Source organism: Hippopotamus amphibius, chromosome 7 (genome assembly GCF_030028045.1).
Source record: "Hippopotamus amphibius kiboko isolate mHipAmp2 chromosome 7, mHipAmp2.hap2, whole genome shotgun sequence".
Classification (NCBI taxonomy): Eukaryota; Metazoa; Chordata; class Mammalia; order Artiodactyla; family Hippopotamidae; genus Hippopotamus; species Hippopotamus amphibius.
In genome coordinates this window covers 110,075,231-110,093,852 of record NC_080192.1, presented here as the reverse complement: position 1 = coordinate 110,093,852, position 18,622 = coordinate 110,075,231, and the positions used below count along the sequence as shown (strand labels likewise).

Here is an 18,622-nt window from a genome sequence, read left to right as displayed (position 1 = left end):
GATTTAGACCTGGCAATGGAACATTTTGCAAATAAAACCACAATAACCAGTTAGTTTATTCTTGGGAAAAGTGTGTGTAGTTTGGGGGCTGGCAGTGTGTAATTTCCTGAAAACATCCATAATGCAGAAGATAATAAAAATCTGGTTGATAGTTGTTCCTGATTCGATAGTACTATTCGTTTCACTTAAAGAAATTTTTGAACAGATCACAAAGTTTCAGAACTAGGTCTAGCTCAGATTTACAGATTTAAAATACTGATAGATGTCAATACTTAAGATGTCAATAATCAAATAGTTAAATAACATTTAATCTTCAAGTAAAATTCACATTATACTGGTATTTACTGCAACAAGGTTATTATTTACATTAATCAACTGGCAATAGGAGAGTACAACACACAAATTATTGCTTAATAAAAGCATAATCCAAGACTTGATATATATTTGTAAAAGTTAATCAAATTTAGTTGAATCTTTAAATTGTCTTTTCACTTTTCCTTGTTTGAACTCTTTCTCCGATGATTTAAGCTGGAAAAAAAAAAAAAGACTTAAAAACAGGTGATAATGATATTACAGGTAACCAAAAAACATTAAAACCACTTAATACTTTTAATAATTATTAAAAGCTTCGTCACTACTATTATTTTAAGAGTGTAACAACAGCGTGTTGTAATTTGAATTCATTTGCGCTGAAATAAATTATTGTTCGTTGTTTCTACTTCCCTCTATTTTCGAAGTACTCATCGACATTGTTCTCTACTATTAATCTACCTGGATAATCTCAGTTTCCAGCATTTCGCTCTATGGGAACGTATTCAAGCGCTAAAAAGGCTTATAAGAAAGATAAAAGAATTGTTGAGAATAATTACAAAGAACACACGAATGTGTCATCCCGAGAGCTAGGGAGATTTTTTTTTTTTTTGCTGGTTTCAAAGGGGTACAATTAAACGTCCAGGTAAGCCTCGGAGGTCTTTTTTACTGTGGTGGGGACGTTTCTCCCACTTCTCTTTGTGTTCCATTCTCCCTTCCACCTTCCTCCTCCCAGCCCCCTCACTCTTTCCTCCAGGTCCCATTTCTTCCAGGTTTCAGAGTCGTGCTGCCTCTGGTAAAAAGGAAGTCTCAGTATTTTCTAACTTTCTCCGTGGCCACCCAGGGGCCCACCCTTCCCGCCCCCACCTGCCGCAGGAGGAAGCACCTGGAGGCGGGGCGGGCGCACCGGGAGCACACCTGAGGAGGGGGTGGTATTCCCAACGGCCGCGTTCCGGGGTGGGGGAGGGGAGGGGGCAGGGTCCCCTCCCCCCAGCCTCCCGGCGGTGACTCATCGCCAAGATCGGGCCGGCGGAGGTGAGCAGCCGCGGGCGGGGGCGGGGGGCGGGGCCGCCAGGTCAGGCAGGTCTGCGCCGCCCCGCCGCGCGTCCAGAGCGCGCAGTCCGTCGGCCGGCTCGCACAGTTCTCCCGGCCCGGGGCACCTTGCCGCCGGCCTCCCGACGCAGACCCGTGCGTCCCAGGCCTGCCGGCCAGCGGGCTCCCGGCGCCCTACTCTGCCCTGCGCGCGCTCCCGCGAGCCCCCGGCCCGCCTCGCGCCCCTCGCGCCCCGGTCCTCGGCGCGCGCAGCATGGCGCCCCCCCAGGTGCTCGCGTTCGGGCTCCTGCTCGCCGCGGCGACGGCGGCGGTGGCCGCGGCCCAGGAAGGTGAGGAGCGGGGGTGTGGGGTTAGGAAAGCCGGGGGGTGATGGCCCTCGGCGCCCTAGACGTAGACTGCGGGGAAGGCGCGGGTGGCCTCGCTTTCCCGCCGGGAGACGGACGGAGCGGGGCTGCCCAGGCTGTCGGGGTGGGAGGCGGCAGGCAGGCGCCCACTCGCGCGGGTCGCAAGGAGCAGCCTCGCTGGGCGCTCTGCGCGCCTCTCGGGAAATGGCCCGGGGCAGGGGCGGAGGGGCAGGCAGCGAGCGGAGCGGCCGCGGACGCCTCGGCGCGCCCACCTCCTCCGGCCCCTGCGCGCTTGGGGTTTTGGCCAGGCGGAAACCTGCCCGGGACGGGAGGGGACTCTGCGACTGCCACCTGCAGCGGGCCCTGGATGTGTGCCCCGGGCTGCGGCGAGGCCTCCGGGGCCGCTGCGCGCCTGTGCGCGGTGGGGGGTCGGGGGAGAGGCCCTCCTGGGCCTTGACTGCGAGGTGTGTGGCTGTTTTCTCTGTAAGGATCATACAAGTAACGCCAGGTTTATTGTAGGGAACCCAGAGATATTGATAATCGTAAAGAGCTGAAAAGGTCATAACGCAAGCACTTCAAGAGAGTCCCGTAATTAAAAATTGGGTATATTTTTCTTTTAGACATTGCTCTAAACATTACCCTAAACCTAAACACATTGTTTTATGTCTTGATTTTTCCCCCCTACATAGTATCCAGAGTTTTCCGTTTCCTTTAGTCTTGAAAAGCACGATTTAAATGGTACAGAACAATCTATAGCCTGGAAGGTCGCATCATTATCCTGATGTTGGACATGTATTTTGATTCCAGTTTTTCTTATTCTGGAGTAAATATCTTGGTAGCCTCTCTTGATTTATTTGTAGGGAGGTGGCTAGCAGTGAAATGTCAGCCAAAGTTTTCTGGAAAGTCTTTTATAGTCTCACCAACAGAGCTTGATCTAATTCACTACACTTTTGAAATAATGCAGTTTCATCAACATGTTTTTTGTACTTCAATCTGAGGCTAAATACTTAATTTTAAATTGCTTTAAAGTGATGATAGCTACTGTAGGAATATGTTCAGAAAGTCTAATTGATCTGTTTTAAATTTCACATTGTTTAGGTGTAAATATGTGCTCTGAGCAGGTATAACAGTGCTGCATAAGATTTTAACTTCTTGAGGACAGCCACTATACTTTCTCCTTTTGTGACCCCAATACTGAATTTAGTGCTGGACAGATTATATATATATATATAACCATAGGACAGATTATATGGTTCGTATTGATTATAATTCAAACAGAAAAATTAAAGGCAACTTGGGATATGAAGGATCAAAATATAAATTCTTTGGTCTGTCATAATTAGTTTTTGTTTTTAATGATTGCCCTCTCTTAGCTATACAAATGAAAGAAATTAGATGGGCTTGCCATTTGAAGTTAACATGAACTTTTGAGATAGTCAAAGATATAACTATTAAACTTACATCAGTATCCAGGATGGGCTGCATTATAGCACTTTCAAAATCAGATTCTAGAATTTAATTTATTTAAGAAATGCACATATGGAGGTGCCTCCAAATTCAATTGATAGTATAATTTTTCTAAGATAGAAATTGTCCAAGGGTTGAGTAGGTTCCCATTAAGTCTCAAAACAAGCATGTCTTATTAAGAAAATGGAGTAGGAAGAGGGAGGTAGTCTGAGTTATTCACAGGTCATAGAATTGGTATTTTTTTAATTTAATTTTTATTTTATATTGGGATCTAGTTGATTTTACAATGTGTTAGTTTCAGGTGTACGGCAAAGTATTTCACTTATACATATTTCCATTCTTTTTCAGATTCTTTTCCCATATAGGTTATTATAGAATATTGAGTAGAGTTCCCTGTGCTATACAGTAGGTCCTTGTTGAGTATCTATTTTATTTTATTTTACTTAAAAAAATTTTTTTTAATTTTTTTGGGCATGCTGCACGGCATGTGGGATCTTAGTTCCCCCACCAGGGATCAAACCCACGCCCCCTACATTGGAAGCACAGAGTCTTAACCACTGGACTGCCAGGGAAGTCCCATGATTATCTGTCTTATATATAGTAGTGTTGTTGATTTTGGGGAAAAGAGTCCATGACTGATAGACAAAAGTGTTTATCTAGCAGGATAGGAACAGGAAAGGAGCTGAGTCTGGGAGTATCATGAAGGCAAAGTTGATCTGGTGTTTGGAAAGTTTATTATTTTTTAAATATATTTATTTATTTATTGACCTGTGTTGGGTCTTTGTTGCTGCCCTCCGGTTTCTCTAGTTGCGGCAAGCGGGGGCTACTCTTCATTGTGGTGCACAGGCTTCTCATTGTGGTGGCTTCTCTTGTTGTGGAGCACGGACTCTAGGCACGTAGGCTTCAGTAGTTGTGGTGCACGGGCTTAGTTGCTCCGAGGCATGTAGGATCTTCCTGGAGCAGGGATCGAACCTGTGTCCTCTGCATTGGCAGGCAGATTCTTAATCATTGTGCCACCTAGGAAGTCTGGAGGGTTTATTCTTGGTTTAAAACAGAAAAATGGGAATGCATGCAAATTAGACACTCTATATAATATATATAAACTATTTAGCATAGTGCCAGCCACTCCAACTACAGCTGAAAAATGGAACATTCTGGGCCACTTTTTAAGGCTGTATGTTCCTGTAACTTGGGCATTATTGTCAGAACATAACTTAGCTGACCCGACATCAGAGTTGATAGTTGGATCCTCATTTTAAAGTGGATTTCTCCCCCTGCAGGATGTGTGTGTGAAAACTACAAACTGACAACAAACTGCTCTGTGAATGCACAGGGTCAGTGCCAGTGTACTTCATTTGGTACACAGCATACCATCATTTGCACAAAACGTGAGTAGAATATCCTCATTGCCTTTAAGTTAAATTTTAACTTACACTTCTTTAATTAATTTGTCTTGAGTTGGGAAATGTTCAGTTGGCTCAAATCTGAATCATGTTATTTTGTCAACATGATCTCATCTCTGAAGTTTCTTATGATTTAGAAAATGAACATGGGAACTTGTCTACAGTAATCTTTGGCCCTGTAAGTTTGTAGTAAATTAAATTTTTTCCTTAAGCGTGAAACTGCAGTTACTTTTCAGTTTAACATGATGCGTTCTTTTCAGTGGCTACCAAATGTTTGGTGATGAAGGCAGAAATGCATGGCTCAAAGTCTGGGAGAAGAGTGAAACCAGAGGGCGCTATCCAGAATAATGACGGGCTCTATGATCCTGAGTGTGACGACAAGGGGCTCTTTAAAGCCAGGCAGTGCAATGGCACCTCCCTGTGCTGGTGTGTGAACACTGCTGGGGTCAGAAGAACCGATAAGGACAGTGAGATATCCTGCTCCGAGCCAGTGAGGACCTTGTGAGTTGGGCTGCCTATATGTTACTTGTTTTCATGCTTTTTGATTTCGTTTAATTAAATTTAGTTTTGAATATGTAATATGATTTCTTGACTTAGATAGAATTCAAAAGATAGAAGAGAGTGGACAGTGACAAGCCCCCATCCCATCTTGATCCCCACTACTTGATCTGTAAACTACTCAGTTTACTTCCACAGAGCTGATGCTACCAGTTTTATGCCATAACCTTCCTGAGATCTGTGAATTTACTGGCAGTGTATTTTTTCTTATTTTTTAATTTTTTTCTTATGATAGCATACTAAACATAATTTTCCTTTTATATTTTTACTTAACGCTGTTCAGTATTTTGAAGTACGATTAGTGTTAAGTGTATATGAATAATTTAAGCTATTTATATATTTGCTCATTTATTGTGTTTTAAAGTGAGATATGGGTGTTTCAGGGATTATGTAATGAAAAGGAATGGAAACACACTCCAGCTAGCTTAAGCCAAAAAGATTTTATTGGAAAGGACTAGAAACTGGAAAGTTATTAAAACCAAAGCAGGCACTCTTCTCCACTTCTATCTTCTGGAGACTTGTGGCCACTTTTCTGTTTCTCTCAGTGCCTTTTTGTCTCTTCACTTGAATGTGGCCCAACATGACCAACTTAGCCTTAGCTGCCTGTATGTTACCTGTTTTCATGCTTTTTGGATTCATTTAATTAAATGTGTAATATGTGATCTTGAGTATGGTGGCCAGACGGTCCATGTTAGAAAGGCTGAGTTCTTTATGAACGATGTGTGTGAGGGCCAAGGAAGAAATGAAGGGCATATCTATTGTATAGATCCTTTTTCTGTTCATTCTCCTGTAATTCCACTTGGGAATTTGGGTATTAGCATATTAAGAAAATAATATAAAAGGCCAAGTTGTTATGGTCAGTCAATACTGTGTTTTTACTTTATAGCTGGATCATCATTGAACTAAAACACAAAACAAGAGAAAAACCTTATGATGTTCAAAGTTTGCAGAAGTAAGTGCTATTAAATGCATTATGTTTGCACAGTTGGTACTCAAATCTTCCATCCTGTGCCATTAGATAAACTAAAACAAGTCTCAGTGCTTTTTCGTATTTCTGAAAAATAGGATAATATAAATAATAATTTTAACTTAAAAAATAATAGAGGTGCAAGAATTGTATAGATTCCTGTAGTACCCTTCACTCAAATTCACCAGTGAACATTTTGTAACATTTTCTTTTTTATATGTGTATGCATATGTGTGTGTACTTTCTATAGCTAACTGAGCATGTGGAAATATTATTTCCCCAGAACCATTTGAGAGCAAATTCTAGATGTCATGCACCATGACCCCTAAATACTATGATGTATCTTTTCCTAGGAACAAAAGATATTCTCTTACATAACCACTGTACAGTTATCAAAATCAGGAGATTTAATGTTAAACCACATTGTGCCAATTTTCCCAATTTCCTTTGTGGCAATTTTTTCCCCTCTGACTCAGGACTCAGTCTAAGATCAAGCATTTAGTTGTTATGTCTGTTCAGTCTCTTTAAATATGGAACACTGCTTTGGCCTTTGTTTGTCTTTGTTTTTCCAATAAAATTTAAAATTTTAATATTTAAATTATGAACCATGACATTGATATTTTTGAAGAGTGTGGGCAAATTGTTTTATAGAATGTTCCTCAGTTTTGTATTTGTCTCGTGTTTCCTCATATTTAAATAATGCATTTTTGACAGAAGAACTACTTAAAGTGATCATATGTCCGTCTCAGTACTTCATGTTGAGAGGCACACAACGTCAGCTTGTCCCTTTACAAGTGATGTTACCTGCGGTTGAGGTGGTGTTCCCCAGGTTTCTCCACTTCGAAGTTACCACTTTCCTCTTTGTAATTAATAAGTATAATCTGTGGGGAGATACTTGGATACTGTGTAAATATCCTGTTTCTAGTCAAACCACAACTCAGTTTTTGCATCAATTATGATGATGATAGTTGCAAAATGGCATAAAATTTTTTGTTTTTAGTGCACTCAAGGAGGTAATCACAAGTCGTTATCAATTGGATCCAAAATATATCACAAATATTCTGGTAAGTTTTTTTTTTTTTTTAGCAAATGAACTTTAACAGAAAGTTGGTTGGACAATTTGGTTTGGGAATGATTTTTGACAGAGATTAAACTGCATTTGAAAAACAGTTTAAGCCCTGGGCACTTAATACTGCAAATCCGCTGTTATTGTTTTCCCTCCATAGTCTTTGAAAACCTCAGTTTACCCTTAAAGAAAGTGTAGTGTCTCTTACTATCCCCAACACATGCCACTTTTCTTACCTTGGAAAACCTATCTCTGTGGTTGCTTTTGGCAATACTTAGGATTCTACTTAGTCCTATTTCCTCTGGTTTCAACAGCTAGTCTTTAGATGGTTAGCCCTTCCTTAGCTCTTTCAATTCTGGTTGAAAAATTCTTGAATAGTGTGATGGAACTCTTTCAAGGCAGAAAACTGATGTCATTTTTAAAAAGACTTTTTGGTAGTAACATATTTTTTCCTTCCTAAAAGCAGAACATGATAAATGCCACTGCATTTTGGATTGCATTTCTTTAGCAATTTAGCGTTAAAGTAGTTCTAACCAAATAAGGCACTTTAATATCTTGTTTAAAATCTTTTGAAAAGAAAATTATAAATATCTTTGGTCACATTGCTATTTTAATTCCCTTGGATAAATTTCTAGAACCTCCCAAAGATTTTGAAATTATTGGTAATAAACGCAATTATCCACTAATGGCAAGAAACACCAACACATGAAGATTACAGAAAATCAAACACTGAATATTCTGATTATTGAACAATGATATTTTTCATACAGTTTTGGTTATAGTAATATTAATTCATATGTTTCAATTTTTCCCCCAGTATGAGAATGATCTTATCACTATTGATCTGGTACAAAATTCTTCTCAGAAAACTCAGAATGATGTGGACATAGCTGATGTGGCTTATTATTTTGAAAAAGATGTGAGTATAATCTTCCTCATTGTGTTCCTGTGTCTAGAAATGTAACGTTGTCTATCATGTCTTAGTGGATTCAGGATCTTTCATCTCTTTACTTTCAGATCAACCGTGTGAGTAACTATTCTCCAAGTGGTTCTCATGCTGCATTTAATTTTGTTCTCCCTCTTGTTCACATGCACCTTTCTTATACACCTTTCTTACTTGTTTGTGTATGTGTGCCTTTTTATCAGATTGTTCTGCCTAGAATATCGTCTCTCTTACGATTCTTATTACTTCCTTGGCAGTTGTTTAGTTTGTGAGTGTAGCCTTCCCCTGCTATAATTTCCATAAACAAGAGACTATGTAAAAAATGCTGTATAGCTAGTGTGATTAAAATGTTTGTTTAAACTTTAATGTACTAAAGTGAGCTATTTTCTTTTTTTTTTTTTTTCACTGAGCCCCTCTCCTGGAATTTCAGTTACATGTATGTTGGACCACTTGACAGTAACCACAGGGGTACTGAGGCTTTGTTCTTTTTTGGGGGGTGGGGGGTGGGGTATGCTCTGCAGCATGTGGGATCCCTGACCAGGGATCGAACCCATGACCTCTGCAATGGAAGCTCAGTGTCTTAACCACTGGACTGCCAGGGAAGTCCCTAAAGTGAGCTATTTTCTGGTGAAATCTGGGATTCACTTCAGAATAACCAGGCCAGGGAATTCCTTGGCGGTCCAGTGGTTAGGACTCTGCACTTTTGCTGCCGAGGGCCTGAGTTTAATCCCTGGTCGGGAAACTAAGATCCCACAAGCTGAGCAGCGCAGCAAAAAACCAAACCAAACAAAAAAAAACCCCACAAAATAAACAAGAAACCCAAAAAACCAAGCCAGGGGAGGCTGGGTGTGGGGGAAGGAAGAGTAGATAAAATAAGGTTGGCCATGTGTTTATATTATTGAATCTGGGTAATAGGTACGTGGGATCTCATTATACTGTTCTTTCTGCTTTTGTATATGTTTGAAAATTTCCTGTCATAAAGTGGTGGGTTTTTTCTTTTTTTCTTTTTTTCTTTTTTTCTTTTTTATGTTTCATTGGATGAGATTGAACTATTTTAAATTGCTTTTCTCCTTCTCAATATAGGTTAAAGATGAATCCTTATTCTTTTCCAAAAGGATGGACTTGAGAGTAAATGGAGAACTACTGGACCTGGATGCTGGTCGAACTTCAATTTACTATGTTGATGAAAAACCACCTGAATTTTCAATGCAGGGTCTACAAGCTGGTATTATTGCTGTCATTGTGGTTGTGGTAATAGCAATTATTGCTGGAATTGTTGTGCTGGTGAGTATAGGACAAGTAAAATTTCATTTAAGGGTCTATTCTTTGAAGAAAAGCTGATAATATGAAAAAGCCACAACCATGTTCCAAAACAAGTCAATGAAACAAAATCTTCGTTTTTTGTAATCCTTTATGCTGAATGAATCTATTGCATTTCTGGTCCCTTTTTATAAAATAGTCAACCTTATGAAGCAAGAAAGGATACTAATCTGAGAAAAGCTTGTAGCTGAGCACTTCACAGGTTGGTTTTGTTGCCATCAAATAGCAAATGTCCTTCAGTTGTCCTCACTGCACACGAGTGCAATTCAGCACTATTGCCAGGACTAGTGCAAAACCTGAATTCCCAAACCATTCAGTGAGATGAAACTACAGAACACAAATTAGTGTTAGCATAAAAAGAGTTAAAAGGGATAAATAAGAAGCAACAATTTAAAAGATTAGTTGAACTTAGCAGTCCTTCAGAAGAGGACTGTATCACCGAACATGCAGGGTTGGTTCTAGATATGTAAGGGTGCTTCAGCATCAATAAATTTTACCAACACAACAGAATTCAGAAATAGATTTCAGGGTATATGAGAACTTACATTTTCAGTTCAGTAGCATTATGACACTTGGCTATCCATCTGGAAGTAAACAAGTTGGATCTCTTTCACCCCACCAGGGCTGGCCGTATTGCTCAAGTGTGTGTGAATAGCACGTTCAGGAGCACGGCAGTGTGAAAGGAGTTGGGCAGTGCACCCATGTTCAAACACAAATTCTAGATGGGTTATAGATCCAAATGTTAAAGAATAGAGTAAGTCTTAAAATTAATTTAGGAAATGTACAATCTTGTGGTAAAAGAAACCAAGTAAGGTGGGAAATCCGGAATCCATGAAGTAAGAAGTATATATTTAACTTCATTGAAATTAAATATTTTGTATGGCAGAGATACTGTAAAGTGAAAAAATGTCAGTGATAGGCTGGGAGAAAACATTCACTATGTATACAACAAAAAAGGTTATTATGCATAATATGTAAAAAGTTCTTAGAAAATGATGAGGACACTAAAGAAAGAGTGGTAACAGGTGTCAATAGACAATTTACAGAAAAGGAATTCCAGATGGCAAATAAACACATGAAAGGTTTATCATAGAAATCTAATTATCCTACAGAAATGAAAACACATGTACATAAGGAAGCATGGTCAAGGTCATGTATTGCAGCATTGCTGGTAAGGGTGAATCCGGAAACAACCTGAGTGTACATCTGGAGGAGAATGAATGAGTAAACTGTGGGATATCCATGCTATGGAATAAAGTAGCTATTTAAAAGGAGTTCAATCTATAGCTTTTGTTCTGGAAGGATTCCTATGATGTGGATACAGGCTGTGCAAAGAGGGAAATGATGTTGCATGATTCCATTTTTTTTTTTTTAGACCCTCTAAAACTTCTATACATATGTTCATATATTTGCATTAGGATGGAACAAGATGTGGAAGAATGCATACTAGGCTGTTAAATTCCACTAAAGATTATTCATTGTTTTCTCAGTGCATTTAAGAAACAATGTCTGTGGATAGATTTTAAAATTAAATTTGTTCATATCAGAATTGTGTTCATTAAAAGCATATGTGTCAATTTTAGACTAATTTTTTGGGTAGCAGTACTCAAATAGTAACCATTTTTCTTCCATTTAGGTTGTTTCCAGAAAGAAAAGAATGGCAAAATATGAAAAAGCTGAGGTAAGTGGATTATTTAATTAAAAGACCCTAGTTTAATCTCTAACTCCTAATAATCACTATACCTTCCAGACACTGATGGGTCTCAGTGTCTTGAGTCCCTTTATAGTATAGTCCTTAGAGTCTCAGGGAGCCTCATAATGCTAAATTTTCTTGCACAAGTTCCACAGCAGACCAGGTTATATTGAATTCTGACCACTTATTGTCTGGGCAAGTTATTTAACTTCCTTTAAACTTCCATGTTTCTTTTATCAGCAAGATGGGGATAATAGTACAGACCCATCATAAGGACCACAGTAATCTGTGTAAACTGTCGATCCCATGCTTGCCACACAGCAGATGCTTGCCATCTGAAGTAGTCATCATCTTGTCCTGGTTCTGCCTATAATTAACTGTGCGATCTGAGACAAATCATTTAATGCTAAACTTCCATTTCCTCACCCATAAAAGATTCATAATAGAACATGAATTGGTTCTTCCTATGTGTAAAAATGGTATACATTTAATAAAAATATTACCCATTCTTAAAGATCTAGCTTACTTGCTACTTCACTTTGGCCATCTTATCTCTAAAAAGCAATTTGGATCATGTACTCAATGTATGCTTCCTTTTAATATACCTTTTTTTAAAAAAAACTTAAGTCATAATGTGGAATCCTTTTTTTAAGCTATTTTCAGAATGAACAAAAGATTGGAAAATTATTTTAAAATTTTTTCTTTTTCCCTCTATTTCAGATAAAGGAAATGGGTGAGATGCATAGGGAACTCAATGCATAACACTGTAATTTGAAGAGTAACTACAAGAAGGGAAATTAGCAAACAGACCAGATTACAAACATATGAGCATGGGGCAAAGAGAAGATTTTTGAAGACCACTGTTGTGTTAGTTAACATCATATATTTTTAATAGTTAAACCTGTACTCAAAATATAAGCAGTTTGAAATTGACTTTACCAATCTTAAACTTTGACCACACGTCATATATATGCAGATCTGATATAAAACCCAGAATTTGGACTGCATAGTTTGAATTATTTATGCCTAACTTTGAAGGGTATGCATTAAATATGCTTCCACAGTAGAGTCTGAGTGACTACTGTCTCATCCATTTGTGATTAAATAGCTGCCTTTCTGTTTACTTTGAGTCCTGTACATATAAACATTTTTTATGAACTATGAAATAAACATTTAAAAATGAGTTTCCTAACTTCATTTGAATCATACGGAATCAAATTTGATAGTATACACATAAGATAATAGGTTAAGAAATGCTCTGAATGCTAACTACAAATTAGAATTTGTATGGGCCCTTATAATCATGTGTATTCAATATAAAATTTATAACCTGTAGTGTGTAACTTCTACACAGAATCGCCAATTTTATCTGAATGCATCTAAGATTCTATTTTAGACAAAGTGGCATTTTGTCAGACACTGAATACCTTGAGGCAAAATTGGTGGAGAATGTTGTGAACCATGAATTCCATAGTTGGTTAAATTAGAAGCCCCAGTTTCTCAACTGAATAATTATGGTACAAACACATTTTATGTGAAGTTAAAGTATCCTGAAATATTTTGCTTTTTGATAGGAAATTTTTAAAAACACTGTGAAAAGAACATTAAAGAAAACATGTAAAGTAGATTTAAACATTTGCCTATGCTTTTTATCCTTTCTGTAGTAGGCAGAATTCCAGGATGGGCCCTAAGATTTCTTACCCATGATAAATATGCTGTATGTAATCCTTTCGCTTCGAGTATGGGCAGGATCTGTGAATATAATGGGCTATGACCCCTGAGATTAAGTTATATTATATGGCAAAGGCGAAGGGATTTTGCAGATGCCATTAAGATCCCTCATCACTTGACTTAGTTGAAAGAGAGATTACAAAAGTAAGAGACCAAAAGCAGAAATAGACGTGCTCTCCTGTTAGCCTTAAAGCAAACTGCCATGTTTTGGAGAGAGTCACCTATCAGGAAATGGTAGGCTGACCCTAGTTGCTGAGGACCTCAGTCCCTCAACCATGGACGTGAATTCTGTCACAACCAGTGAGCTCAGAGGAAGAGGACCTCAGCTCCTGATGAGGTCGCAGCCCTGGTGACATTTTCACTGCTGTCTCGAGACCCTGAAGAAAAGACCCAGTTATACTATGCTTGGACTCATGACCCATAGAAAGTGAGGTGATACATGTTTGTGTTAAGATGCTAAATTTGTGGTAATTTGTTATGCAGCAACAAAAATTAGTAGTAGAAAGTAATGAAAACTTTGAAAACAATGAAAATAGCAGATATAAGAAACAGCCACCACCCCAGGGCTGAGACAGCACCCAGAGAAGAAACCCTGGGTTTCTGAGACAGCACCAAACCACACACCCTGGGCTGGAATCCAGACCTTGTGGGAGAGGGCATTATGGCTCAATGAAGTGCAGAGAGGTTGCTGTGGTGCTGCCCTGGCAGAACTTGTCGAAAATCTCTCTTGTGGAACTTACTGGAAAGATTTGCCGTCAAGGACAGGGGTCATCAAACTACAGGCTGCAGCCTGACAGTCTGGGAACTAGGAGTGGTTTATGCATTTTTAAATGGTTGAAAAAAATGGGAAGAATATTTCGTGATACGTGAAAATTACACAGAATAAAAATTTCAGTGTCCATAAATAAAGTTTTATTGGAGCACAGCTATACTCATTTGTTTCTGTGTTGTGTGTGGCTGTTTTGCACTACAAGGGCAGTTGAGTAATTGTGACAGACTGACCCACTGGGAGGCAGAGCCTAACTATTACTCTGGTCCTTTACAGAAAAAGTTTGCTGACCCCTGCTCTAGGGTGCTGAGGGAAATCTATTCATAGGGAGGTGACCTACCCGACACCGAAGGCACTGTATAAAGCTGCTTTTTATTGTTGGAGTGTGGGAGGCGGTGCTTAGGGAAGCTGCCATCTGCTGTCCAGGGCTACAGAAGCCCTGGGTGCTGCAGGAGCTGGGGGCACGGGGGAAGCCGCAGGTGCAACAAAGGAAACAATACTCTTTCCTCGTGCAGTGTCTCTCCAGCGCCCTCTACTGACAAGGCTTCAGAGCGGGCACAAAGGGTGAATTTGGAGTTGAGGCAATAAATCAGTAACTCTTCAACCCAATGCCTTCTAGTTTCTGTCCTACCTCTTCTGAAGCTACTCCTGTCACAAGTCAGCACTGACCAGCTGATTACCAGTTTCCCCAGTATTGAATCGTTTGATCTCTCCGCAGCTTATCACCACGATCACCACCCCAGTGTGTTGCTTACAAAGTTTCTTCATTGGCTTCACTGGCATTACTCTCCTCTTTGTTTGTTTTTGTTTGTTTTTTGTTTTTTCTCTTCTACTGACTCTGAAATACCGATGTTCCCAGGATTTATCCTTACTTCTATTTTTCTTCTCTTTTTCTTCCTGGAGGATTTCATCATTCCCTTGCTTTAGTTACCATCCAAGTCTAGATGATAATAGAAATACCATCTCCGTTCTCATCCTTCATCCTGAATTCTACACTAAACTGTTTGACTTAACTAGCCTTTAATGACCTCATCGTCTTCCTCCAAAAACCTACTTCATCTCTTATATTCTCAGAATCAATTAATGGTGGTGTCACCATGTACCAAGTCCCAAGTTCTTTTTTCTCTCTTACCTTCTCCATTCTTTTAGTCATCAGGCCCTGAGATTCTCCCTCAGTAATAAATCCACCTCTAATCTGCCTTCTCTTACATATTTTCACTCTTTGCCACCAGTCTATTCCCTCTCTAGCCCAAGTCCCACATTGCTTCCAGAATGGTTTGCCTAAAGTTGATCATAGCACCTTTCTGCCCCTTCCGCCTGCCAGTCTGGCCCTGCACTGGGTGCTGTTTCCCCTTGTGGCTGCCCGGCATCCCATCCCCTCTTCCATTTAGGGAGAATTCTGTGTGTGGTATTGGTGGGAGGCAATTTTCCACCTCCCCCTGCAGAAATTTAAGGGCAGTGAGTCTCCCTCTGCTCTGAGCATCCAGGGCACAGGCACCACCCCCACCTAGGACTTGGAATCTTGTGATAAAAACGAAGAATAAGAAAACTCAAGGGCAGCGATGGGGTTAGGCCAATGGCAGCTGCAGGAGTGTTCCAGGGCTGGCATCCCAGACCTCTAGCTATGGTCACTGCCTGGCCTCTCTTGGTTCCTCCTTTCTCTCCATTGCCAATACCCTGCTCCAAAACTTTACCACTTGCCTAGATGTCATTTGTGGCTTCCTTATTACCAAGCTCTTTTCACTCTCAATCCTTCCTGTGTATTATTCCCAGAGCAATGAAAATAGTCACAATCTACCTTACTGCCCAATTATATCCAACTTTGCTGCGTTTAAGATTTTCCTTCCCATTTCTCAAATGTTCCTGTTCCCCGGTCCTTTTATACTTTGCTTGGGCTCGACCATGCCTTTGCTTGTGTTCTTTCTTTTTTTTTAAAATTGAGGTATAGTTGATGTACAATGTTATATAAGTTTCAGGTGTACAACATAGTGATTCACAATTTTTTAAGGTTGTATTCTTATGTTCTTTCTTGCATCTGGAATATCCAATACTTAGTTAAGGCCCAACTTAAGGTCCCCCTCTTTCATGAAGCCTTTCTTAACACTTTAGCCTCAGATCTTTCTACTTCTTTCAATGTGAAGGGGATCAGGATATGCTACGCCCAAATATGCCACTTTGGCATAAGGATTATTTTGAGCTAAAGACAAATGAGAATCAACAGATGTAGAAGGAGTTCTCTGCCCTCCCCTTATCTACCTAAAATCAGAGCATAAATTTTCTTTTGTGAAAGTGTTTCCCCCGAACCATCACCAGAGATAGTTGACACTGAGATGAGTTTGCACAACCAGACCTTACTACAACAGCGCTTATCTTCCATTAGTTCTCCCGTATGTTTCCTGGTTACTTCTCCACAATTTATCATCTCTGGAAGCCCAAACCCTCTTTCCTTTGTTAAGTGGATATATAAGACCCTGAGTCTAACCGATTCTTTGATATTTACTCTTCTGTGAACTCCTATGCATGCATATATTAATAAAAATTGTGCCTTTTCCCCCGTTAATCTGTCTTTTATTAGTTTAATTCACTTATTCCCAGCAACTGAATTTAAGAGAGTAGAGAAAAAGTTTTCTCTCCTCAATAAACACAACACTTTCTGTAGATACAACATAATTTCAGTTATTTCCCATCATCCTGAAACATGCCCCCCCAACCCCTCTAAAAATTCCCACTGACCTTGCTTCCCTAACAATCTGCCATTCCTGTCTCTTCTCCTTTATTACCAAACTTCTTAAATAGAACTAGTACGTTTTGTTTTCAGAATATTTTCAATCCATAGAGCTTCTGTTGCCCACATCAACCAACCAAAGAGCTTTCTCAAAAACCAGTGATTTCTTCAGATCACTTGCCCACTATTTTTTAAATTAATTAATTAATTTATTGGCTGCATTGTGTCTTAGTTGCTGCACATGGGCTTTCTGTAGTTGCTGCAAGTGGGGGCTACTCTTCATTGTGGTGTGCGAGTGCAGCACGCGGGCTGAATAGTTGTGGCACACTGGCTTAGTTGCTCCGCGGCATGTGGGATCTTCCTGGATCAGGGGTCAAACTGTGTCCCCTGCATTGGCAGGCGGATTCTTAACCACTGCGCCACCTAGGAAGTCCCCATTTGCCCACTTTTAAATTGGGCTATTTATCTTTCTATTATTGAGATGTAAAATTTCTTTATGTATTCTGGATACAAGTCCTTTGTCAGATATATAATCTGCAAATATTTTCTCAGAAGAACATACAAAGCATATGAAAAGATACTCAATATCATTAGTCATTAAGGAAATGAAAACCAAAACCACAATATGATACCATTCATATCCACTAAGATGGCTAGAATCAAAAAGATAGTAACAAGTGTTGGTGAGGATGTGGAAAAATTAAAACCCTTATACATTGCTGAAGAGAATGTAAAACGTTGCAGGCATTTTGGAAAACAGTTTTGTAATTCCTCAAAATGTTACACATAGTATGTTAAACATATGGGTTATAGTTTAACATGAGGACTACAGCTAAACATATATTAAAAGTATGATCCAGTAATCCCATTTGTAGGTATATATCGAAGAGAAATAAAAACATATGTCCATATAAGAACTTGTAAATGAATGTTCATAGCAGCATTGTTTTTTGTTTTTTTAAGTAATTAATTAATTTTATTTATTTATTGGCTGCATTGGGTCTCCGTTGCTGCACATGGGCTTTCTCTAGTTGCTGCGAGTGGAAGTACTCTTCATTGTGGTGCATAGGCTCCTCATTGTAGTGGCTTCTCTTGTTGCGGATCGCAGGCTCTAGGCGCGTGGGCTTCAATAGTTGCAGCACATAGGCTCAATAGTTGTGGCTCATGGGCTCTAGAGCACAGGCTCAATAGTTGTGGTGCACCAGCTTAGTTGCTCCGTGGCATGTGGAATCTTCCCAGAGCAGGGCTTGAACCCGTGTCCCCTGCATTGACAGGTGGATTCTTAACCACTGAGCCACCTAGGAAGTCCAGCAGCATTATTTGTGATGGCCGAAAGTGGAAACAATCCAAATGTCCACCCACTGATGAATGAATAGATAAAATGTGATACAGCCATTTAATAATATATTATTTGGTAATAAAAAGGAGTGAAATATTGACACACGTTATGATATGAATGAACTTTAAAAAATTATGCTTAATAAAAGAAACCAGTCACTAAATACCCTATATTGTATAAATCCATTTATATGAAATGCCCAGAAAAGGCAAATTTATAGAGACAGAAAGTTGATCTGTTGTTGCCAGGAGCTAGCAGGAGGGGGAAATAGGGAGTGACTGCTAATAGGTATGGAGTTTCTTTTTGGAGTGACAAAATGTTCTAAAATTAGATAGTAGTGATGGTTATACAAACCTGTTAATACACCAGAAATCATTGAGTTGTATACTTTAAATGCATGAATTGTGCAGTGTGTAAATTCTATCCCTATAAAGCTGTTTAAAAAAGAAAACTATGTCTTAATACTCAGCTCCAGGGGCCCTTTTAGTCCTCCTTTCTCTGAAACTGCAGCTTCTCACATGGTTGACAGCACTTTACTTATTGTCTTTTTAAAAATGTTTTAATTAATTAACAATTAATTAATTTATTAATTTATTGGTTGCATTGGGTCTTCGTTGCTACACATGGGCTTTCTCTAGTTGCGGCGAGCAGGGGCTACTCTAAGTTGTACTGCGTGGGCTTCTCAGTGCAGTAGCTTCTCTTGTTGTGGAGCATGGACTCTAGGCACTCAGGCTTCAGTAGTTATGGTACACAGGCTCAGTAGTTGTGGCTTGCAGGCTCTAGAACCCAGGCTCAGTAGTTGTGGCACACAGGCTTAGTTGCTCCACGGCATCTGAGATCTTCCCAGACCAGGGATTGAACCTGTGTCCCCAGCATTGGCAGGCGGATTCTTAATCACTGTGCCACTGAGGAAGTCCCTATCGTCATTTTTTAAT

The 18,622-nt window shown here is 39.7% G+C and overlaps 1 protein-coding gene across 1 annotated transcript; it reads left to right on the top strand.

Annotated features, from left to right (window-relative positions):
* Window positions 1-1,348: 1,348 nt before the first annotated feature.
* Window positions 1,349-12,315, top strand: EPCAM (epithelial cell adhesion molecule). Its single transcript, XM_057741884.1, has 9 exons — window positions 1,349-1,691; window positions 4,454-4,561; window positions 4,837-5,077; window positions 6,021-6,086; window positions 7,102-7,165; window positions 7,985-8,086; window positions 9,194-9,394; window positions 11,067-11,111; window positions 11,844-12,315. Exons 1-9 carry the CDS (start codon window positions 1,616-1,618, stop codon window positions 11,883-11,885), a joined length of 945 nt encoding a protein of 314 aa, XP_057597867.1. The 5' UTR covers window positions 1,349-1,615; the 3' UTR covers window positions 11,886-12,315.
* Window positions 12,316-18,622: the final 6,307 nt, after the last annotated feature.